Source organism: Erinaceus europaeus, chromosome X (assembly GCF_950295315.1).
Source record: "Erinaceus europaeus chromosome X, mEriEur2.1, whole genome shotgun sequence".
Lineage (NCBI taxonomy): Eukaryota > Metazoa > Chordata > Mammalia > Eulipotyphla > Erinaceidae > Erinaceus > Erinaceus europaeus.
In genome coordinates this window covers 59,527,950-59,553,824 of record NC_080185.1, presented here as the reverse complement: position 1 = coordinate 59,553,824, position 25,875 = coordinate 59,527,950, and the positions used below count along the sequence as shown (strand labels likewise).

Here is a 25,875-nt window from a genome sequence, read left to right as displayed (position 1 = left end):
ATTTAAATTAATGTCTGATACACCATAAGGAGTTGAACTTTATGATTCCTAATTTTGTCAATACTACTTTGTAACAGGTTCTAACTCATTGAAACCTGGAAAAAACATCTTACGTGGTGTGGAAGTTTCCCTAGTTGACAAGAAACTTTTATTCATGGTAGTAAATTGCAACATCAGTATTAGTATAAATGCCCAAAACTATAGCATTGCTATCCTGTAATCATGCCTATTTCACAGGGGCATGTCAAGAGTCTCAGGAGTGATATTAATTTTTAAAAATTTCAATGATTTTATTTATATATTATATAAAGATATTATAGATAGAGACAGAGAGGAGTTAAGGGTGTTGGGGGAGACAGAGAGGGAGAGAGACAGAGAGACACATGCAGCCTGCTCCACCACTTGGGAAACTTTCTCCCTGCAGGTAGGGACCAGGTGTTTGTACTTGCAACCTTGCACACTGCAATGTATGCCCTTAAACAGGTGTGCCACCGCTTGGTTCCGCTATTAATTATTAACACAACATAAATGTAAAGTACAATCATCAGCATTTCACAGACAAGAAGAGATATTCCCATTATTCTTACAATGACATCAACTGTTACAATGCAGGGTATAAAAGAACATTAGTAATAATAATGGCAGAAAAAAACAATTATGCTACCATATGACATACCACATCATTTCTTTGATACTATTCCTGGGGGGTGGGGCATGGGAGAAACATAGAGATAGAGATAGATAGAAAGAGATGTTGTTAAAATTCGGAGCTTCAGCAGGCCGGGCTAGCGTCGTGGCGGTAGACAGAGACTCGCAAACACACGGCTAGGCAGGGAAGCTGTATTTCTTTATTCAGAAACAACGATTCATAAACTAGCCCAAACTAATCACCAAACAGAACTCTCCTGCATCCTTCTCACATGGTGGCGCCAAGAACTCTTGAACTTTGGAACTCTCTCGGGGTTCCTTGGGGTGGGGACAAGCGGGCTCGCGAAACTAGCAGGACTGAACCAATTTTCTTGGCAGGGGGAGAGCTAGAACAAACCAATGTAAAGCATACAACAATTCCCCCTTTTCTTTTTAACTAAATGACTACAGTATCAGGGGTGTGGAGTGAACAGAAAGCTATATCATACAGGCATTTTTTTAAAAAGAAACTGGCACAAACATGGAGAAACATGTAAGCGAGTAACAAGAACCAGTGTGCTACGAAGGGAAGGCCTGAGGGGGCCATTTTTTGTCTCTGTGGGAAAAACTTTATCAGCTTAAAAAAAACATTTCTTGCCTCTGGGGGCCGTACTTGTCTCAACGGACATTTGCATGGGGGCGGGGAACGGCCTAGAGTCCCAAAGGCAGCTGGCTGCAATTTACTTACTATGAAACAAAACTTGTTATTAGCATAACCATAGCACAATCTAACGTTTCTGATAGAGAAGGAATTTGAGACTTTTACATGTCAACAACGTCTTTTTAACCTTTTGTTACACCCATTTAAGATGGAGACACACCCTAGGTGTGCGCAGGTCTTGTTTAGACCAACTTAGTTAAAATATATTGATTGTTAATTAATTTTTACCTCAGATTTTAAATGTAAGTTAATTTTATCTTTATGAGAATTACATTGAAAACCTTTTTCATTTAACTTTGTCTAGTAAGAATTTAGCCTTAAAGTTACTGTTTACCAAACTTTAAACACACACATAAAATGGTCATTAATACACAAGGAGAGAAACCTTTGTTACGAAGACATGTCATTTTAAACACGAATTTAGATCTGTACTGTCTTAGTTGTTGGGGGGGGAGGTCACCCCATCCGGAGGTGGCCTCTCGCGCAGCTCCACTTCAAGGAATTGCAGGTTGCGATCTCTGCACGAATCTCTGCGTACTCCAGCTTGTCTGCTTTCAGACCGGAGCTGAGGATCTCGGCCAGGGTGCCCAGTTTTGGCAGGGAGCCCAGGGGGTCTGGGAGGTCCGGGATCTGTATAGAATTCATGGCCCGAGGGCGGGCGGGCCAACCTTGTAGAAGGAGCGGGCTGAGGTGCCCAGGGGTGGTGGCCATGATAGGCAGCCGCGGCCCTGCCCCATGGCCCTACCATGTCTGCTGTCCTGCTCGCAGTGGCCGAGCAGCATGGAGGGATCACGCATCCAGTGCCCTGCACCACGCGGTGGAGAGCCGGCTCTTGTGGGCTGGCCCCGGGCTCCTGCGTGTTGGCATCAGGCTCCTGCATGTTGGCATCGGGCTCTAGCGTGTTGGCATCGGGTTCCTGTGTGGTGGCATCGGCCTCCTGCGTGTTGGCGTCGGGCTCCTGTGTGCTGGCGTCGGCCTCCTGCGGGCTGTGGGGCTGTGGTGCTGCGGGTGCGGTGCGCGGGGTTGTCCAGGCGTGGCCGGCTGGCTGGCTGGCTGGCTGACTGCTCCACCAGGTGGAAACGGCAGCTCCGCGCCTCGCCTCCCGCCCGCTGGCTCATCCCGACTCCGCTGGCTGTTCTGAGTGCACCCGAGCGAGTGGAAACCACAGAGTGGTCCAGAGATAAATGTTCCAGAAACAGCAAAACAGTCTCGTGAAGAAAGGGCAGAGGCATTTGGAGATCTCTTCACAAGCAGAAGAAAACTATTACCTTGACATTAATAAAGTAGTAGATTTATCCACAAAAAAGCATAATAGTAGTTAATTACATAATTGTGGTAGTCATAAATTATAATTTATCTTAATAATATAATCTTGGATTCATTATATAATACAGAAATTAATGACCTAACCATTTAATTACGTCCTTAATGGTATATGTTATTATAAAGGTGAAATAAATGGTATAATTAATAAACATGTAAACATAGTAATGAATGGATATACAGTAATTACCTCCCACATAAGATAATGCAATTAAAGCATAACTCAAGTGTTCTTGGTACTACTTCGTATTGAATAGTGAGTGATATTATAACATTAATCCTCCAATAAAGAAACATACAATAATTGTTTCCCTTTTTTAATGAGAGCATCACTACCTAATCACAGTGACATATATTAATCTTCTAAAATTCGTTTAAATGAAATTAATAAAATTATGTATGGAATTGAAACCAAATTCATTTCCTAGAGTGGAAAAGGCAAGGTCAGCATCTTGGGTAGTGAAACTAATTCTTGCAATAACACTGTGCAGACAGAGGTTACACACAGGCAATACACTCTGATTTGATCATGGTCATTTTCTCTTACTGGGGACAGTCTCTGAATCAGACCTCCCAGTCACACACCTTCCCTTCATAGAATACCTGTTTGAACTTCCAGGATCCACCCACCCTGTATCCCAGCAAGCAGAGTACCCCCACTTTTCACTCAATTCTTCTACCCCTCAACAGGTTCTTCCAGGAACTTGCTACCTACTGGTAGCCATTGTCTGACAGTGCATATCGATTCTAGTGGTGTGGACATTTCTTTCCTAAGGGTACATCAGCCCCTACACCTCCCAGTTGGAAAAACATTTAAAAAGTTAAGTAGACCCTCTTCTTGCATGATGAGGGCATACGTAGTGTTGGCCACTTGTATGGAGATATATATATATATATATATAATTTGAGGGTGGGTTCAGACTGGATTATGCTTGGGAGATGGGGTAAGGAGAAAAAGTTTTCAGGATCTGGTATCTGTTTCTGGGTATGATGGGAGTCAGGAAGAGGAGGGCAAATCAATCACCTCTTTGATCAGTCCTGAAACCTTATTTCTTAACTTATTTGAACAAATAAATGAAGGTAGACAGCAAAGCATGTAGATGTATGAAAAACAAAGCATTATATTAGGTATAGGGTACAATCATTCTAAAGGTCTGGAGACTAACAAAACTCTGATGGAAGAAGACTGGTGGTAGCGCAGTGGGTTAAGTGCATGTGGCGCAAAGCTCAAGGACCCAACATAAGGATCCCAGTTCGAGCTCCCAGCTCCCCACCTGCAGGGGAGTTGTTTCACAGGCAGTGAAGCAGGTCTGAAAGTGTCTGTCTTTGTCTCCCCCTCTCTGTCTTCCCCTCCTCTCTCCATTTTTCTCTGTCCTATCTAACATTGATGGCATCAATAACAACAACAATAATAATTGCAACAACAATAAAAAAGGGCAACGAAAGAGAAAATAAAAAAAAAACTTTGATGGTTTTATGAGCAGTCTGAAAGTTCTCAGCACAGAAAAGTTTATGTTGACAAAGTATAAAAAAAATTACCAGTTAACATAGTAGTTCTAAAATTTTGCTAGTTTGACTTTCTCCATTTTGGATTGTTGTAACATTAACATATATGTTTACTTAAGAGTATATTCTTTATGAGATGACTGTTAGGGTAAACATGAGATTTTCAATATTGATTTTTTGTGATAGTTGTAAAGCCAATAATTTAATATATTGCCTTTTATAGATACAGATAGCTTTAACAATTTATTATAAATACACATTATTATAACCATTTAAAATATAAAAGTAATTAATACATAAATGTATGTAGACTCTAAAAATTAGACAGAATAGTGGCTGTGTTCAGGCAGGGGTTTGAAGTAGGGATGGTAGGATGTATGGTGGTTATGTGCAAAGCTTTAGCTATTTAATAAAACAAATAATAAAAGTGAATTTAAAAATTTTAACATTAATTTTAGTTGGTGAAATCATGGAAGTCTGTAATATTCTCTTAAAGTCTCTAATATTGAAGTTAAGAAAAAAGAGTATTACTAGGGGAAGATTTTCCAATTTAGCATATGTGCAGCTTATCTTCTGGACAAAAAGACCTCACTAACCATCAGATGATCTATTTTAATGGTGCTGAGATAGAATTTGTCTAGTTTAATGCTGTCAATTATTTTGGAATAGAAAGTGACTTTCTTAGAGCCATGTTTCTCACTAAGGAGGCAGAGTTGGAATTAAAAACCATGCTTTATGATCTCTATCTTGTTCCATTTTTTCCATACAGTCATACCATTTTTGCATACTACCTTGACATTGAGGTCTAAAGGGATCATTCCAGGACCTGGTAAATCCTTTATCAATCTAGAATTCAGTATCTTCATGATTATCTCTCTACTCACAAGCATGGAAAAGTAAACTGCTTTTTTAAATTTTTATTTATAAAAAGGAAACACTGACAAAAACATAGGATAAGAGGGGTACAACTCCACACAGTTCCCACCACCAGAACTCCATATCTTATCCCCTTCCCCGATAGCCTTCCTATTCTTTAACCTTCTGGGAGTATGGACCCAGGGTCATTATGAGGTGCAGAAGGTGGAAGGTCTGGCTTCTGTAATTGTTTCCCTGCTGAACATGGACATTGGCAGGTCGATCCATACTCCCAGACTGTCTTTCTCTTTCCCTAGTTGGGCAGGGCTCTGGGGAAGTGGGGCTCCAGGGCACATTGGTGGCGTCATCTGCCCAGGGAGGTCCTGTTGGCATCATGATAGCATCTGGAACCTAGTAGCTGAAAGAAGAGTTAACATATAAAGCCAAACAAATTGTTGACTAATCATGAAACTAAAGGCTGGAAAATTTACAACAATGCAAATGTTGTTCTTCAGATAATCTTGAAAATGTATCAGCCATAGCAATTTACTCCATTAACATTTACTTGTGTGACATTTTATAGATGAGTAAGCCTATAATTAGTAAAACATAATAGTCCAAGGAGTGCTTGAGGTAAAATGAAAAACAGAAAACTGAGGATTCTCTGACTTTGACTAATATGATAGGTAAGCCAGTATGCCACAAAAATAAATATTTATTTATTTTTAACCAACTTTATTGGGCAGTTAATGGTTTATAATATGGTCATTGGCACATGGGTACAATTTCTCATCTCCCCATGATAGGTGTCTTCAAAGCACTTTCACTCCAAACCTTTTCCACTATCATGTACCAGGGCCACAAAGACACCCCACCACCATCCCTGCAATACACCAATCCCAGTCTAAGTTTTTACTTTGTATTTTCTTTTTCTATACTTGTTTCTTATGTTCTAGCAACTAGTGAATAATCATTTGGTGTTCATCCTTCTCCTTAGGGCTTACCTAACTTAGCATGATGTTTTTAAGTTCTATCCAAGATGAGGTAAAGGAGTTGACTTAATCATCTTAAACAGCTAAGTAATATTTTATTGTGTACATACATCACCACTCCCTTAGACACTCATCTGTTATTAGGCATCTGGGTTGCCGATAAAGGCAATAGTGTGATGTTAATTTATGGCAGTGAGAATAGGATACATAAGAAAGGACAGAAACAACAAATGTTGGTGATAATATGGGGGCAAAGAAACCCTTCTACACTGCTGCCACAAATGAAAACCCTGTGGAAAACAGTCTGGGAACTTCTCAGCAGGTTATAAATCAGCATACCTTACAACCTGGCCACTTTATTTATTGACATTCATTTATTTTGTGAATGAGTGAGTGGGTGGGTGCATTATTATGGCATCTGTGGCACCAGGGATTGAAGTAGAGATCTCAGTTCCTGCATGTCTAGTGCATTGTTGGTATGCTTCTAATTCTGCTTCTAAGCCGAGCTAGACTAAAACTAACTACTATATTTAAGAACTATTCTGTCCTTATATATACTGGCCAAGTAGGGTGGAAACAGGATGTGACATAGAGAGGGTGAAGCGAAAAGTGACTGGCGCAAATCAGGGTGTACTACGAGAGGGGGCGGAGCAGAAACACATCATGAACCAGTGGGGATTAAACCAATGCCCTGCAGTGGTTATGTAAATAGAATACATTGGTTATGTAAATTGAATACAGTGTTAAGCAGGGGGTATTAAACCAATGAAACAGAAGGGGTTTTTAGAAGCAGAATTAGAAGCATACCAACAGTGCTCTATGCATTCATTGCCTCCCAGGATTTCAGGATGGCGATTTAAGCTTGACACCTAGGTAAACAGAGCTCAGGGTATTATTAGGCTTTGGTAGTAAAAGGCATTAAGGAGGTAGGAGTAAGAGTACTAGAGAAATGTTTTCATGGTTGATGGTGGGTAGCATGAGAAGGAATCTTTCAGTGTCTTTGATGAATGCAGATGACTAATGATCACCAGTGAATGTGTTTGGGAAACATACATGATTTTACTGATAGATATGTAATATATGTATGATGCACTACACCTTATAGGGCCTCCAAGTAAATGTGACACCCCTTAAACTGGAAGTCTGTTAACAAACACAAGGTGAGAATAGCACAAGGGAACTAATTCCCATGGGGCAATAAAGAACAGGTTTGCATAAGTGTCACTTTAAGCTTGGTTTTGGAGGAGAGATAGAATATATATATATATAGAGAGAGAGAGAGAGATAGAGAGAGAGAGAGAGAGATAGAGAGAGAGAGAGAGAGAGAGGCAAAGGGTATTTAATGGAAACAATCAGAAGAGCCAACACAGAGAAGTGGATAGCATGTTCAGGAAATGGTGGGCATTGATGGAAGTGTTTGATATGTGAATTTTGTGACTGAGAGCAGAAAAGATAAACAGTACCAGTTGATCCAGGACTGCTAGGCTGAGGGGACTGTATACTGGCAGTAACTGATGTGTTTGAAAAAATCTAAGGACATGATCCTACACTTCAGAAAGATTGCTTCTCTCTTGTAGAGGACAGATTGGAATGAAACGTTTGGATGGCCATTTAAAACAGTGGTGGGGAATGTCTAGCCTGCAGTCCCTATATGGCCTGCAAAATCATTTGCTCTGACCCTGCCAAGAACTGCAAGTGGAGCTCAAGATTCACTTAATCCAGGGGCATGTTTTTCATAGTACCAAGAAGTACTAATTTTTAAGTTGATAAATTTGTATGGAATGGGATTGTTGTTTTAAACATCCAAATGGCCCTTGGCAAAAAAAAAAGTTTCTCAATCCCTGATATAGAAGGATAGTTTGAGGGACAAGAGTATAGCTCACTTAGATAGTGTGTTGCTTTGCCATGTCCATGACCCAGGTTCAAGCACATCTCCCACCCCATCAAAAGAAGTTTCAGTTCTGTAATCCTATTTAGTTCACCTCTTTGCCTCTTTGTCTCTAAGAAATATTAGAAAGTTAATGTGGTTGTCCAAACAATACATGAAAAAAGATTGTAACTTTTATATCCATGAGAATGGAGAAGAGGGGAGGAATTTAGCAACATTTAAGAAATAACAAACTTTATGTCTTATGTAATAATCACAGAGAGGTCAGTGGGAAGGGGGGAAGGGAAAGGAATGATGCAGAGATGACTCCCAAAGTATTTGGCTTAAGTGACTGGTAACAGGGGGGTGGGACAGACTTGGCACAGGAGATAAGCTAACTGCCAAGCATCCTAGATTTGAGGGCACAGCAGAAAGTCTGCTAGAAGGATAGGCCTGCAGTGTTGCTATCCTGTCTCCCACAGGCACATTTGTAGATGTAGCCTTCAAATTAACATCAGTGCACTTGGGAAGAGTTCCTGGCTAGTTGCTAATTCCAGTGAAATTCATCAAGCATCAGGTACTCAGGACTTGAAGAACTGGTCTTAATTTTTCCCCAGATTATACCTCAAGAACATAACTGAGGCTCACTTGTCATGTACTGTTGTGACACAGCATGTGAATCGGTTTTGGGATGTAATCAGCATATGGTTGAGGCTGATGTCAGGCTGATGGACTTATGTAAACCAAATGATTTAAACATGAGCTCAGTGAGATTTGGTCTCTTTTTACCTGTGCACTTTTAGTTAGTGTATGTTCCCCTCCCAAGGACCCCCCTCTATGCTACTTCTCCTTGGATCTAAATACATGTACCCAAGCACTGGTAGCTAGTCTCTGTTCCTACTACATGCTGTTCCTGCATCCTCAGCTGTAGCACTCTTTTCCTGCATGCTTTCCTTCCTCTCAAGCCCCTGCCATGATGCCTCTCCCAGGAGACTGAACACTGTAGCTGAACTCTTGTAACTAATTTATGGACTCAGGCCTTGTTGGTATGCTTCTAAATTCTGCTTCTAAGACCCCTTCTGTTTCATTGGTTTGGTCCCCTCTGCTTAACACTGTATTCTGTTTGCATGGCCACTGTTGACTGAGCACCCCCTTGCCTCCAGGACATTGGTTTAATCTTCACTGGTTTGCACTTTTTCCTTCTCCCACCTCCTATTCTGTGTACATCCTTTTCGGACCTGACTCTTCTGCCTCAGGAGAGAGAAGGACAAGATTGTGATTAGAGATAGCTTAGATTGCACTGTGTTCCACATGAATAAAGACTGAACTGCGTACCACTCAGCCATGAGTCTCTGGTCATCTCTGTCTCCTGCCCATGAAGCTCAGCCCAACAAGGCCTGGCCTAGTATATCCTTGTACCATCGCCTATTTTGCTCTACCTAAATAATACCATTCCATTCTGCTGTACCATGATGGAATAAAACTTCATTTGTCTTAAACCTGTGCCAAGCCATGCCTGAAGTTTTTATTTTTTAGTTACTATAAGATACAGATTGAAGAAAGGATCTTGATAAAGCACAGCACAGATTCGTAATGAAAGGAAAATTAAGATGGTTTCCAGCCAATTATTAAGCATAATAACTAGGTTGAAATGAGATGAAGAATTTCATTTAGGCAGACATTTCCATTGAAGAAATTGTAGGGGGTAAATGTGTGAAAGAAAAGTGTATGATCCAATTCATAAAAAAAATGTAGAAGTATTTTTAAAATCCTGAATTGAAAGCCAGTCAGTGTATTTATAGAACTATAGTGTGGGTGTGTTCTCTCTATTGATGAGTAATGATTCACTGATGAAGTTAAAATTTCCCTCTGATAGAATTTTATATAAAAATGACAAATCAACTTTGTCCATATACCTGAACTGAGAGCAAGGGAACACAAACTGGTAGACTATGCACTTCTTGTAAAATTTCACTTCTTGTGCTAGATGTAGTACCCATTTGGAACAGACATCATCTACTGCCAGGGCTATAAAAAGTGAAGCGTGTGTGTGTGTGTGTGTGTGTGTGTGTGTGTGTGTGTGTGTGTGTGTGTTGGGGAGAAACTGAGAAGTAGAAGACATGCATCTCCCACATTAAAATGTCAAGTAGGAGGGATAGACAGTCATATAACCGGTTGAGTGCACACATTTCAGTATGCACAAGGAACTGGGTTCAAGCCCCTGGTCCCCATTTGCAGGGGGACAACTTCACAAGTGGTGGAGCAGTGCTTCAGGTCTCTCTCTCTCTCTCCCTCACCCTCTCTTTGCCCTCTCAATTTCTCTGTCTCTATTGAAAGTAAATAAATTAATTAAAATCAATAATGTTAAGAAGGAGAATAAATTATGTTAAATAGTATGATATATAATAAGCACAAATTTAAGATAAGCACAGCAGGCTACTCCTGGACTGTGATATTAAGGGTTGGATGATCATCCCTAGACATTTGATATTAAGTGAATCTATATGAGTGAGATAAAATTTACTCAAGTGTTGGTTCCTATCTTCAAGGTTAAATCAAGTACAAACATCTAATAATTCTTTACTATGTAGATAGTATGTGTAATTCAGACATAAATAATTTTCATCAATTATTTTATGACTGTTTCCTCCATAAAGGTTATTTTTGGTGCTACACTTTGTACTATAAAGGTTTACACTACTGCGAAATTATAGACCCTTTGATACATATCTGTTGGTTTGGATAGCACCAAGCAAATTTTAATATTTGAATGGCTTATAAGTGAGAATGAGTAGCTTAAGAGTTTGTATATAGGATCCACTGGAGTTAGGAATACTGATTCTGCCCCCTAACTCACTTGGACTCTGTCCCCATAATCCTAGTGATCTGAAGCAAGTTATTCCCTCATCAGTAACATAGGAATAATAAGAGTTCTTCCTTCCCAGAGCAGACATATAGTGAATTTGTAGACTATGCATGAAGCTTCTAGCACAGTGCCTGTTCTGTCATAAAAGCACGGTTAATGACAGAAGAGACTTGTGCATTCATGTGCCAGGTCTTCCACCTGGTCTATGTATGAGGTGATTATTCAGTTTGAGGAAGATTTCAGCTGCATATTCATCGTTTTGTTTCCTCTATTGACCACAGTTGTGTACCCCATACATGTGGTGTGACTCTTCTTTTCTGGCAACTGGAGAGTGGCAAATACCAAGCAAATACTTGGTTGTAGAGGTAATGTGGGAAATGTGTTACACAAAAACTTGGACAGTCCGCCCTCCAGTGGTGACTACATGAATTGCCCTCAAACAATCGCTGTGTTCATGAACAGGGTGCTCTATTCTCTCATCTTTAAAAAAATAATAATAACAGAAAAGTAGTATTCTGACCATTAACCCTCCATAAACTTAAAAAAAAAGACAACTTACAAGACACATTAATTTTAAGGCACTTAAGTATGCACTGTCTTTTTGTGGTTATTTTATATTTTAAAAAAATTCATAACTTTTCAGCTGAATTTTTGGTTGTTGGTAACGAAAATGGTTTCTTGCATTTTCTTTGTGTTCTACACACAAAGGAGAGTGCATACAACAGAGATAGAGAAATATCAGTCAATAATAGTGTAAAAGTTATTTTTGTTGCAAAATGAATAAATTTTTAAAGTTATTTTTTTGTAAAATTTTAAGAATGTAATGCAGTGTTAACTCGAGTCATTATTCAGTATATTATACCCTTGATTTACTTAGTTTGACTGGAAATGTGTATTTCTTTTTTACTATTCCACTCATTTTTCTCACCTCTGGCAATCACCAATCTATTCCCTGTGTCTGCAAGGTTTAATTTATTTGTTGTTTGGATTCACATACATGATGCCATACAGTTTTTAGTGAGTTAATTTAAGGACAACAAACATATTATATTAATATATTGATATGGGATAGATGTGGCATTAAAAAGACTTTAGGTGCAATGAATGCCACAAAGACATCTGGATATTGCACCTTTTTTATGTGTATTAACTGCTTTATATGAAAAGGACTTCAACTTCCAGGCAACAATCCAGATTTGCACTTATACATATAACCGTATTTTCTGTCCTTCAATAAAAATTACAACATACATAGCCTTTAGAGTTTATAGTTTTACTGAGCTCAATATTATTTTTAAATAAAAAATAATCGTTATTGTTGATGCTGTCTTGTTCTGGGGATTGATAAACTTTTTTTAGTGAATAATTTTCATAGCTGCCTGGTATGACAGTATTTGTTCTCGCTGTTGTATAGAGGAGGTATAGGTTTAAATACAGAGAAAACAAATAGTTGCGGTTTGGTTACTAGGGAACTTTCTGGGAACCATATTAGCTATTATCTCCAGAATAAACGATATTGCATAGGGAGTCCGGCGGTAGCGCAGCAGGTTAAGCGCACGTGGCGCAGAGCCCAAGGACCAATATAAGGATCCTGGTTCCATCCCCCAAGAGTCCCTTCACAGGCAGTGAAGCAGGTCTGCAGGTGTCTATCTTTCCCTCCCCCTCTCTGTCTTCCCCTCCGTTCTCCATTTCTCTCTGCCCTATCCAACAATGACAATAATAATAACTACAACAATAAAAAACAAGGGCAACAAAAGGAAATTTAAAAAAAAGGTATTGCATGGACAGTGACACATTTTTATGTGATTCATATACCCTATTTTGAATATTCATGCCAAAGTTTCTAAGCAAACACTTGTTTTTAAGATTAGAAATGATTAAAATAGAGATCTGAAGGGAGCCAGGCGGTTGCCCACCTGGTTAAGTACACACATTATGGTGCACAAAGACCCAGGTTCAAGCCTCTGCTCCCCACCTGCAGGGGAGAAGCTTCATGAATTTTGAATCAGGGTGGCAGGTCTCTCTGGATCTCTCTCCTTCCTCTCTCAATTTCTCTCTGTCTCTACCCAATAATAAATAAATAAAATATTTAAAAAATATAGATCTGAGTGCTAAGGAGTCAACGTCCTTTGCTTCATTTTGATTGTTTTAGATCAGATAGCTAAGATATTATCATGTTTTACAATAGGACTAAGCCAAAAGCAATATATTTGTGTCTAAATCAAGTGATCAGAGAGATGAGATTCTAAAAAATGGTGTTTTTAAATAATATTTTTATTTATTATTGGATAGATACAGAGATAATTTGAGAGGGGAGGGGTTGATAGAGAGAGAGAGAGAGACAGAGTGATACCTGCAGCACTGTTTCAACACTCGTGAGGCTTTCCCTTCTGCTAGTGGGGACCAGGGGCTTGAACCTGGTTCCTTGTGCACTTTAATGTGACCGCTTAACCAGGTATGCCACCACCTGACCCCCCTTTTTATTAAATTGTGATTTATAAACTTATAAGTTAAAAGGAGTGTATATTAATGGTTCCAACCACCAAAGTTCTGTGTTGTTCTTTTAGTATATTTGTGAGAGTCAAGGGTGAACAAGAAATGAAGAATTCATTTTTTATTTTCATTATTTGGCTGACCCCTAGGCTTCCTCACATCAATCTTACTTCTTTAGATAAAAAGAGAGACAGAGATAGAGAAACAGAGACACCATAGCAGGAAAGCTTCCTTTCATGAGGTAGGAACTGGACTTGAAGCTAGCTTGTGCATACGGCGAAGCAGTACCCTATCAAGGTGAGCTATTTTGCCAGCCTTCAAATGGATAATTTAGAAAAGCAAAACTTTTTTTCTAATAGAATGATAGGAATATTTATAGCCATACTGAGTGATTATGAAGTAGAGGACCAGAGTGCACTAATTCATACTTTTAATGGGTTTGATCTGTAGTAAATGTCAATCCAACTACAGACTTTCACTGTTAGGGGAGGCCAAAATGTCTTTGTCCCTATCGTGCTTTTATTTGTGCTCACAACTGGTTAATGAAACTCAGTAAAGTAGAAGAAGCCACTCTATCTGCAAACCACTTTCCTTGAGAGCTTCTCATGGGCTGACTTAAACAGGTGTGACTGGAGTTGTAAAGAGAATAGGAATGATTGTTCTGTAGGTTAGAGACTTGCCTTGATGAGGTCAAGCTCACAGATTTGCTTTCCTTTGCTGGGATGTAGAATTTTATTCCTAAACCTGGTCTTAGCCTGCATAATTGTTTACTATATAGCAAATCTGTTGCTTCATATATTTGTCAAATATATTAAAGAGTGCTTCAGATATTGCCAAATATGTAAGAGTATAATATGTTAGTACAGAAATCTTATAACAGATAATGACTCAAATTTCTTATGGAGACACCTGTGATTCCTGGAATGACCTTTGGCCAGTTGTAGTTTTTTTAAATTAATTATTTCACCAACATGCTTCTCAGTTCTGGTCACCTTTTTATGAATGAGGTGTGTGTGTGTGTGTGTGTGTGTGTGTGTGTGTGTGTGTGCATGTGTGTGGTATTTCATAGCTCCTGAGCCACTTTTTATTCAGAGGAATATATATGAGAGAGAGATAGAGAAAATGTCAGAGCTCTCCTCAGTGCTGTGACACACCCCACTTCCATGTGGTTCCAGGATTCAATCCTGGGTTGTATGCATGTCAAGGTAAACACCCAATCCAATGTGCTTTTCCTTAGGCTCCTCTAGTGGCATGCTTGGCTTATGTTTCTTTAAAAACAATAACCTAACAAAAGACCACACCATCTAGATTTTCTGTTCTTTAGATAGTTGCCGGGCTTCATCAGGAAGAGAGACCAGGAACTTGTGGTGGCGTGGCAATGCAATTCTTTATTCATGAGGGAGCTCCAGAGTCAGGTGTGAGCATAGCAGGTTAAGCCACATGGCGCCAAACCACAATGGCCACCTCCCACTCTGCACCCCAGCCCTCCTCCAGGTATGGAAGTGGGAGAGAAAAGAGAGAGTGAAACCAGGAACATAAGTGGGCTTTATTGGGTAAAACCGGAAGTGGCAAGTTGGGAACAGAGATGGATGGGAAAGGGGGGTGGAGAAAAGAAAGAGCGGGAAGGAGCTTCAGTAGCTCCTAGGGTTTTCACTGGCAGAATTAATGTACCCTGCAGGCAGGGTGGGTCTCGAGGTAGAAAGAAGATAGATCAAAGGAATGGGTGAGGAATCTTTCAGGCAAAACAATGATTATGTAAATAAGCCATAGTATCAGCAACAGAGCAGGGTGGGAGCAGGGGACTAGCTTAATGTCAAACACACAGTATGTTTTAACTCATGAGAATGGAGTTCTACTGATGAAAGTTCAGTGTGGGAAAATATTTGGTGACAGGTAAATAGGTTGTCCTGGATTCCTAACATCATACCCCATGTCTACTTTTGGGGACTGTTCCCCAAGATATCTTGAGATGCTTTATACTGTAGCCTTGTATTATGATTACTAAAGCCAGTGAATAAAATAGAAAATGTTTATAATATTTTCCTCATTATTGCATATCTGCTGTCTGCCTACTGACTACCTTATATATAAGGGAACAAAAAATAAAGTTACCAGTAATTTAGTGAATCATATATTCTTCTCAGATAATACTCAAAATAAAAGTGTGTGTACTTTCACAATTTATATAATAAAGCTAATTTAACTGTAGTTAAATATCTCTCACTGCTTTGAATTAGAGTGTTACATCTCAGGAGTATAGTTATCACCAGGATTTTTCTGGGGCTTCACAGACTCAATTTCTCTTCTCCCCCACTGAATCCTAGATAGAAACACACAAAGAGAGATACAGACATAATAGCACTGCTCCACTATTTTAGGAGTTTTACCTATGTGTGTTGCTTCATGAGATGTTGGGGCTTGATCATGGGTCTTCATGCATAGTAAAGTGAAAACTCTACTGGGTGAATTGTCTTTCAAGCCCAGGATTTAATAGTTTATCTTCAGTATCAACCATGTCCTGCAATAATGAGATAAACAGCCTGTTAACATAGTGAAGATATAGAATATATATGCACCAATAGATTGATTAAAAGTGTAAACTGAAGGGGTTTAGGAAGAAGCTGGAAAACACATTTTGGAAGTTCTTTAAATAAAATTGGTAAGTTGGAAAACAAAGCTACTTTTCCAATTCAAATTTGTTAGTTCTAATCAAATGATACCAATCATTGGGTTATGGTAAAAAAAAAAAAAACCTGGACTATTGATGAATCTTTGAGAATCATCTCTGTAGGGCTAGGGAGACAGTGTAATGGTTATGCAAAAGACATTCATACTTGAGGCTCTGGAGGTCCCAGGTTCAATCCACAGCATCACCATAAGCTAGGAATGAGCGGTGACCCGGTCTTTTTCTGTGTGTCTTTATCTCTGTATCTATCTCTCATTGAAATAAAAATATTTTAAAAGAATCATGTCCATTTTAATATTATTTATTTATTGGATAGAGATGGTGAGAAATTAAAAGGAGAAAAAGAGATGAGAGAGAAAGAAAGGATAGAGAGAGTGAGCTGCAGCACTGCTTCACCGCTCATGAAGCTTTCCCCTTACAAGTAGGACCAAGGATTTCAACTCAGGTCCTTATTTATTAGAACATGTGTGCTTAACTGAGTGTGCCACTGCCCAGTCCCTGTTTTCTCTGTATAAATCTTTTAAAATAAATCTGTGAGGGGTCTGGCAATAGTTCACCTAGTAGAGCAATGGCATTATTATGTGGTATACCTTGGGTTTGAGCCTGGTACTATATGTGAGAACCATGACAAAAGGGAAAATACCACAGATACTAGAGCACTGTTGTGGAATCTTTTCTTCTTTGCCTATCTGTTTCTTTCTCTGAAATAAAATGTTTTTAAAAAGGTTGCCCCAGGAGAGATGGGACAGTGGCACTCCCAGTTGAGCACAAACACTGCCATGTGCTAAGCTCCCAGTTTGAACCCCTCTCCTCACTATTGTTGGGGGAGTGATGCTTCAGCTGTGGTGAAGCATGTCTACAGGTAACTATCTTCCTCTCTCCCTTTCAATCCTCCTTCGCCTCTCAATTTCTCTCTGTCCTCTGTAATAAGAAAGAAAAAGTAAATGTGGCCACCTGGAGCAGTGCATTAATAGTGCTGGAACGAAGCCCCAGTGATAACCCTGGAGACAATAAAATATTAATAAATAAACTAAATTTATTTTTAAAGTAGGATGGGCGGTTGCACACCTGATTGAGTGCACATGTTATAATGTGCAAGGACCCAGGTTCAAGCCCCCAATCCTCACCTGTAGGGGGAATGCTTCACAAGTGGTGAGGCAGGGCTATAGGTGTCTCTTTGTCTCTCTTGTTCTCTATCTCCCCCTTCACTCTCAATTTCTGTCTCTATTCAATAAATAAAGATAATAGTAAAAAGCTTTAAAAAAGTAGGTCCAGGAATCACTTATGATGATGCAGGATTGAGTCTTGGTACAATAGGGAGGCATACAGGAGGAAGCTTTGGTGCTATGTTTCTCTCTCTCTCTCTCCCTCCCTCTTTCTGAATTAATGAATGAAAAATAGCTTGGGAGTGGTGAAATCATGTATGCACAAGGCCTCAACACTAATAAAGTGATATATATGACAAATTTTACTGTTGCATCTCAGTTGTATTAATTCATGGGAACAGTATCACAGATAACATAAAAAGGAATACATTCACTTAAAGATGTTAAAATGATAAGCATTAGCCTTGCATTTAGTCCAGAGTTATATCAGCAGTAAATTACCAGAAATCAATAACTTGAATTAATGCAGATTGCCCCCTCTCTAGTTTTGACGGTTATGAGGGTAACAAATGGCAGGTAAAATACCAGGGAATGAATAAAAGAAAGCCATCAAAGATATAGCCTGACATCAGTATATATTTAGTATCATCCAGTTCTGTCTTTGTGGCTTCAGCAGTGTATAGTGATCATCAAAATTCACAATGGTAAATCTAGTGCTCTCTGAATCCTCAATATATATATATATATATATATATATATATATATATATATACCCTTCATCAAAATTTATATATTTTTTATTTTATTATACATCTTTCTAATGAATGTTTCACATACTATCAGGAGACTAGAGGCAGTTTAGTTTATAAAATCCCATATTCAGTAGCAGGACAATGATAAATGAAGTCAGGGAGAAATCAGAAGCCAGCATTCAAAAACATGTTTGAGCCATGGACTAATTTTGGAGATTTGATCAAAAGCTATGGAAAAAATCTCCCTAAAATATCTAACAATGCAAATAGACACAAACTTTTACCAACAACCTTGAAATTTATTCAGGCACCCTCCTTTTCTGAGTGTTCTTGAACCATAGGTCAATAACCTCTCATACAGAGAAAGAAAATTTGGAGGTAATATAGTTATTACACTTCAAAGCACTTAACTTTGAGCTTCATGTCAACTGAGTTTAAAAAAATCACACTGGGTTATAAAGATCTCAGCATCTATAAATGGAAGCAGATGAGTTCACAAAATTACAAGTGAAACATATAATTTGAAAATGGCAGTGTTTACATGGTTTATGGATGAATTATTTTATAAAAATAATCAAGTGAGATAAAAGGTTATAGTATAATTTGATGAATGTCCTTGAAAGTAAACAGTTGGAAGTGGAGAATATATGCTAATTGTATTGACTGGCATATTAAATTAGCCAGTCGTACATTTTCCTCTTGGAGAAGAGATAATTTATTAGTATAGTATATGACCATTAGTACACATCAGGGGAGTAACAAATCAGGCATAGAGATACTGAAATAAATATAATTGTGATTTTGTGATCAAATATCTGCTGTTAATAGGTTATACTATAGAAAACTGGCAGGAAATAAAATGGCAAATCATCACTTTTGGTACTCACTGCTTCCAATCCAAATATTTGCCTTCTCAAAGGTAAGCAAATAATAGTGATTTCTGTCACCAATACAGGCAGACACATTATAACATTATAGGGTAAGGGTTCAGAGCTATCTTTGGAATTAGAGACTCGGCTATCTACTACTTAATAACTGTGTAACATTGGTCAGTCACTGAATTCGGAGTCTCAGTTTCCTCATGTATAAAGTAATAATAATGATAATTCAGGAAGTCACACAGTGTATAATGCAGTGAATTCTCAAGCATGAGGTCCCGAGTTCAAACCCTCACATATGCTACAATGATGCTCTGGTTGTCTCTCACTGCTGTACTTTATCTCATATGTAAATTAATAATGCTACAAATGATAATAATAATAATAGTATCACACTAAGAGCTATTCCTGGTCAGAATAGGGACACCGTGATCAAATTTGTTCTGTGGGTCTCCTGTTTAGATAAACCATTTGAGTTACCTAAAAATGATAAGTCAGTTTCAACGTCTAACAATCCAGTCTTGTAGAGTCTTTTGAAGCATGACTAGTTGTAGTGATCGACTTTCCAGACTACTCTGCACGTAAGGACTAATTATGGGACTCCAGGACAATCCCCCCCATGGGAATATGAATAGTGGGCTGGGCTCCTTTTAAAATGTAGTTAGCCCCAGGTAGAGAGTTACTGTGAAGATCTAGAATTATTCTCCAAAAATCCAGGATTAAAGCAGGGATTCTCCCTGTCCAGTTCTTCTTTTTAGTTATCTTTGTTTATTTACTGGAGAGAGACAGAAATTCAGAGGGAAGGGAGAGATAGAAATGAAGAGAGACAGAGAGATACCTGAAGCACTGCTACAGCACTTGCAAAGCTTTCCCTCTGCAGGTGGGAACTGCGGGCTCAAACTTGGGTCCTTGTGCATTGTAATGTGTACTCAACCAGATGCGTCACCACCTGCCCACCTTCCCCCTTTACCCAGTTCTAAGATTAAAGCTGTTTATCTCATAAGCTCCCTGGAAGCTGAAATGAGGTAAATTATGTGAAATGTTTGATATAATCCTGCTCATATTAAATCCTCAGTATATGCTGGCAATGATTTTTGTTCTCATTACTACTATTAAAAGTGCTACTGTATCTTATATACAATCTGGTTTTCTTTCAGTGGATGGATGCATTGACTGGTCAGTGGATCTCAAGACATATATGGCTTTGGCAGGTGAACCAGTTCGAGTGAAATGTGCCCTTTTCTACAGTTATATTCGTACCAACTATAGCATGGCCCAGAGCACTGGGCTCAGGCTTATGTGGTATAAAAACAAAGGTGATCTGGAAGAGCCCATCATCTTTTCAGAGGTCAGGATGAGCAAAGAGGAAGATTCAATATGGTTTCATTCAGCTGAGGCACACGACAGTGGATTCTACACTTGTGTTTTAAGGTAAGAACAGTGTGAAGATATTGTTCAATACCTTAGCTGATAGTCTTTTTGGATGGTGTGTCCCACCTTTTTATTTTTAATATTTTATTTATTTATTTATTTATTTATTCATGAGAAATATAGGAAGAGAGAGAGAAAGAGAACTAGATGTCACTCTGGTACATGTGCTGCTGGGGCTCAAACTCAGGACCTCATGCTTGAGAGTCCAATGTTTTATCCACTGCACCACCTCCCAGACCACGTGTCTCACCTTTTTACAGTGGAATTATTCTTGAAAGTTTACAGTGCATATTGAGCTTCAGTTAATCAGTAATATTTGTCTGCTGGGGCCATGTAGCAATTTATTATCAAATTTTCATCAAATGGAACTCCCATTTACTGTGTGTCCTCATTTATTGATAATTTAGAAATGATTGTGGTTCATTTCATACCCAACTCCACCTTTGCTCCAGGGTATTATTCGCAATTGTTTTTGCATAGAGCCAGTTGGCTCAATCAACTTGTCATATGGCCATGGAAATGACCTCAAGTATCATTTAGGACAAGATTTCTACTTTCTTGTTGATGGGAAATAACTGAAAATACTGCTGAGATATCTTTTTAAAAATGCACTATTGGGTGGGTGGGGGGTGCATCCATTTGAGCTCATATGTTACCATGCTCAAGGACTTAACTTCAAGCCCTCTGTCCCTACCTGCAGGGTGGAAGCTTCTCTCTCTCTCATTCATTCTCTCTCTCTCTCTCTTTCACTTTTGTTCTCAATTTCTCTGTCTCTATTCAAGTTCTATAAAATATTAAAAATGCATTACTGTTGATTCTTCATATTATATTTAATGTGATTCCACTCAATTCAAATATTATAATTGGGGCTTTGTAAGCATATGGCAATTTTGAGTTCCTAAGTATATATAGGCACTGTACATGGAAGATATTGCAGATACAATTCTTGTATGCAGGAAGTTTACAGTGAAATGCAATCTGTTTTGTCCTTAGAGATTCCACAGTTCGTCCTTCTTTCCCCCTTCACACCTGTGCTGTGATTTAAAATCTAGAATCTTTGATAGAGGACTGCATTAGGCATTTAAGTAGGTAACTGAATAGACTTTAAGCCACTTTTCAGTTCTGCCGTTTTGGTGGTCTCTGATCACATCCTCCAGAGACCTATACTCTATTATTTGACTTTAACTTCTTGAACATGCATACCATTCCTATTTTTGTCTCCTGTGCACTTTATCTGATGCCAAGGCTTTGTTGCCTCTTTATGAAAAGCACATGGAAGTCTCCTGTGAGGAAGCCTTTCCTATTCAAAAATTCAATAGAACAAGTTGCTATGTCTGAATAGGTAAAATTCATGATGCTTGATGGTGTGTGTGTGTGTGTGTGTGTGTGTGTGTGTGTGTGTGTGTGTGTGTCCCTGTGCTTGTTTGACAAAGGAGTTTAGTCTGTGGTAGGAAACACCCAAGGATACCAGGATATTGGGAGAAACAGCAATCACATTGACCATACCCTTTGTAATGAATAGCATTTTCACTTATTTAAGGGGTTATATCTAAACTTCTCTATTTTATGTCTTGACTTATGCTTCTTTTTTGTCCATTGGGAGCTCTTCAGATGCACACCTGTCCTTTTGAAATAATCCCACCATTGTGTGATATGTATTCTTAGCACTCCCTTACATTTCAAGCACTATAAGAAATTCCAGATTTATCTTGTATATTTTCTAACCCAGTCCTACAACCACTCATTTTTCCTAGGAGTTCTGATTCTTCATAATTAAGAATAGTATTTGAAGCTATTACGTAGGTGCTAGTTTGTTCCTTGATACCAGGTATCACTATCTATAGGCCTTCTTATCTTTCAGTCTAAATGCTTTAAATCAAGTCTTGTACTACTTTGTGCATTTGTACGATTTCCCATTATCCCTAAATTGTTTTCCATAGGTGGCTTTCTCTTTCAGTACATGTGGATTAATACTACTTGTACTTATTGTAGAGATCTTCTAAAGCATTGTTTTTAACTTATACCTAAGTAAATGTAAGGGAAGGAAATGGTATTCTATTGAGCCAATTCTTAGATTCAAACACAACTGATGAACTCATTCATACAGCAGTTTTTAGAGAGCTATTAAGAATGATGGCATATATGAAACTCTCAAAGGTCATCTCTTGGTATCTTTGTAAGAAAAAAAGAAAACATTTGGGCATACACATTATAAATGAGATAACAATCTTTTTTAAACTCAAAAATATGAAAAATTCTTCTCAAATGACATAAGTGGCCACTAATTCCAAATGTATACTGAGTGAGAAATTCAGTTCATGTAATTTTATCTCACTGATTAAAGAATGACATTTATGATGTCATTTATAATGGCTCTCAATGGGCTATGTTCACCCTCACCTAAAACCCCCAGTTTGGTATCACTTTAAGGTAATTTTGAATGACTTTTCTCTGCCTTATTAATTTCATTAAATGTATTTGATTGACTTTGATATGTTTTAAGATGCTGATAAGAAAAATTCAGTGACAGTCTCCACCCATTTGAATCATAGCAAGAGAAATTTACTGTTTGTGACCTTTCAGAAACCACTTACTCATTTTTATATTTTTCTTTGGCCAATATCAAGAATGATTAGTTGAATTTCTCATCATGTTAGTGGGTTAGAGGAATAGTGAAGTGAGTCATTTTTCACACATGGTGCCAGTTCAAGAATTACTGTCTCTCTCCTTTACCACCCAAAACTTAATCAGTACAGGAATTTATTATGATGTAAACAGTGAGAATAATCCTATTTATCAAAATCCCACATAATAGGTTCACAAAAACTTGGAACAGGGACCATTTAATCTGTAGCTGAGGGAAATGTAGTCATATAATCCTGAGTTGAACCAACAGATATTGAAACAAATCAGTACATGAGTTTTTGTAGGAATCTGAGAGTTGGATCCCCTGGTGGTGCATCAAATTGAGCATGTATGTGACTATGCCCAAGGACCTGGGTCCAAGTCCTTAGTCCCCACCTGCAGAGGGGATATTTGTTTAAACTAAGAAATAGTGCTGCAGGTGTCTCTCTTTTTCTCTTTCTCCCTCTTTACTCTCAACTTCTCTCTATCTCTATCCCTGAATTGACTTACAGCTTCTAGGAAAGTTTTTAGTTTACTCTTTAGTTTTCTATGAATATTATCATGTCATCTGCAAATAATAATAGTTTTATTTCTTCTTTTCCACTGTCATCAGAAAAGACACTTGCTATGACTTTGATCTTCTTGAGTTTTTGCCACTTATTGTGTGTTACAAAAGCAAATCTGTCTAATACAAGTATAGATAACCCTTCTCTTTTGTAGACTGGCATTTGTTTATATTATTGTTTACCAACTTTTTACATCGAAGCTATGTTTATCATTGAATCTCAAATGTGTCTCTTGGAGATATCAGGCATGTTTATTTATCATTCATATTGTCATTCCATGCTTTTTAATTGATAAGACCAGGTCATTGACATATTTCATATGCCTCCTTTTATTTGTTTCTTGAAAATATCTTTGTTTTGAGATTATTACATTTATATCTATAATCCTAGACTTAAAGGCAGATTTAAGTTGAAGTGGATGAATATTAAGTTCATTTATTTTTTTCATTATTCCTTTTCTTATTTCATATATTTTATGTATCTTATTGCCATGACACTTTTTAGTAGATTTTTCTTTTCTATTTATAGAAGTCCCTGTAGAATTCTTTATAAAGTTGGTCTACTGGTGATGAATTATTTTAACTGCTCTTTGTTTGAGAGGTTCTTTGTCAATGTTTCAAATATAAAATATAATCTTTCTGGCTAGAGTACCCTCACTTAAAGGTTTTCTACACTCAACATTATGAACATTTTCCACTCAACATTGTCTTTCTCATCCCTTACTATATTCATCTCTCTGTTGAATAATCTGTTTATAAAATCATTGAGTTTTGAGAGTCGGGTGGTGGCACAGCAGGTTAAGTGCATGTGGCGTAAAGCACAAGGACCAGCAGGTGTAAGGATCCCGGTTTGAGCCCCCAGCTCCCCACCTTCAGAGGAGTTGCGTCACAGGTGGTGAAGCAGGTCTGCAGGTGTCTATCTTTCTCTCTCCCTTCTCTGTCTTCCCCTCCTTTCTCCACTTCTCTCTGTCCTATCCAATACTAATGACATCAATAACAACAACAACAATTTTAAACAACAAGGGCAACAAAAGGGAAAATAAAAATAAATTTAAAAAAATTAAAAACAAATTTTTAAAATCTCGGGTTTCTCTTATATGTGCATCTATGTTTTTTTCTCTTCTTTATTTTAGGATTCACTTTTTATCTTAGGGCTTTGACACCTTATGATATGTTTTGGTGTGTATATGTTTAGATTTATTTTGAATGGACTTGGACCCAGATATCTTCTTCTTTAGTTTGGAGAAGTTCTTATTTATTATTATTATTTTAATTTGTATTATCTTTATTTATTGGATATAATCAGCCAGAAATTAAGAGGGTAGGGGAGATAGAGAGGTAGAGAGAAAGATAGACACCTGCAGCACTGCTTCACCACTTGCAAAACTTTCCCCCTGCAGGTGGGGGCTGGGGGCTGGAACCCGGTCCTTGAGCACTGTAACATGCACTGAAGCAGGTGCACTACCACTCGGCCCCTATTTATTATTTTTTCCAATGAGATTTTTTTTCATTTTCTTTCTCTTCACCTTTAATACATTTGATGAAAATACATATTCATTTTAAATGATGGCCCATAAATTTCAGTATTTCCACTGTTTTTCTTATTCATTTTCCTTTTCTCTTTTCACTTTCCTATAGCTTATACATAAACTCATGGTTTTAACCTTTGACTTTTTTCTTCATTCTGTTGAGAATCCTTTAATATATTTTTCCCAACTGCTGTTATTTCTCTTAGTTCTTTGATGTCCACTTAGATTTTTTTAATACTTATTCATTTTATAAAGGGTTTCTTCTATTGAGATCCTCATTTCAAGGGCATAGTTAGATTGTTTCTTTGAATTCATCTTCCCAAATCTTAGGTATCTCTGTTTTATTTGGGTTATTCTCTGGACCTATATGCTTTGTTATATCAGAAAAGTTTAATTTCTATGTTGTTTCATTTATTTTCAAGAACTGGAAGCCTGTGGAATCTGGAAGAATGTTCTGTGCTTGATAGATACTAGACCAGACCTTATATACTTGGTGTTCAAACTGCAAGTTCTTGAGTAGTTGAGTGCATGATTGCTCTGAAAATTTGGATAGTCTTGGACAGATTAGTGATTCCCACAGGTACTGAGGAGTTGTTGAAACTGTGAGGGAAGGCAGTTTGCTAAGTGTTCTACTGATGAGTGATACATAAAACAAGGGGCCAAGGACAAAGAAGCACCCTTTCAAAGGAACCTTTGCATTCCACGTGGGCATACTGAGACCGATGCTGAGACTTGCTAGTTATTGCATGGTCAGGTGTTTTTCTGGAAGCATACAGGACAGCTAGGCTGCATATTTACTATTTCCAAGTCCTGGTGGGAGAGCCTCTCATAAGCTTATGTAGCAGTTTGGGGTTCTGGGTAGGGTGGTAGGTCTGCTGGGTTAGGTGAGTTAGGGAGGTTCAGCGCCTCTATTGGCTAGCAACTATATGGTTTAGGGGAACAACTGAGTGGAACAAAGTTTCTCAATAAATGACAATAGGTGGATCCGGGTAGACAGTGTGGGATCTCAAGTCAGACCACAACTTTATCAGAAAGGGTTAAGAAGCCTCTTCT

General features: G+C 38.2%; 1 protein-coding gene across 1 annotated transcript in view; it reads left to right on the top strand.

Moving 5' to 3' along the window:
- Nucleotides 1-19,711: 19,711 nt before the first annotated feature.
- The window catches only part of IL1RAPL2 (interleukin 1 receptor accessory protein like 2), a 781,557-nt gene continuing 775,393 nt past the window's right edge, over nt 19,712-25,875 (top strand). The window contains exon 1 of the mRNA XM_060182659.1: nt 19,712-20,103. Within this exon, the coding sequence (XP_060038642.1) occupies nt 19,712-20,103 (392 nt within the window). The remainder of the gene's footprint in view (nt 20,104-25,875) is intronic.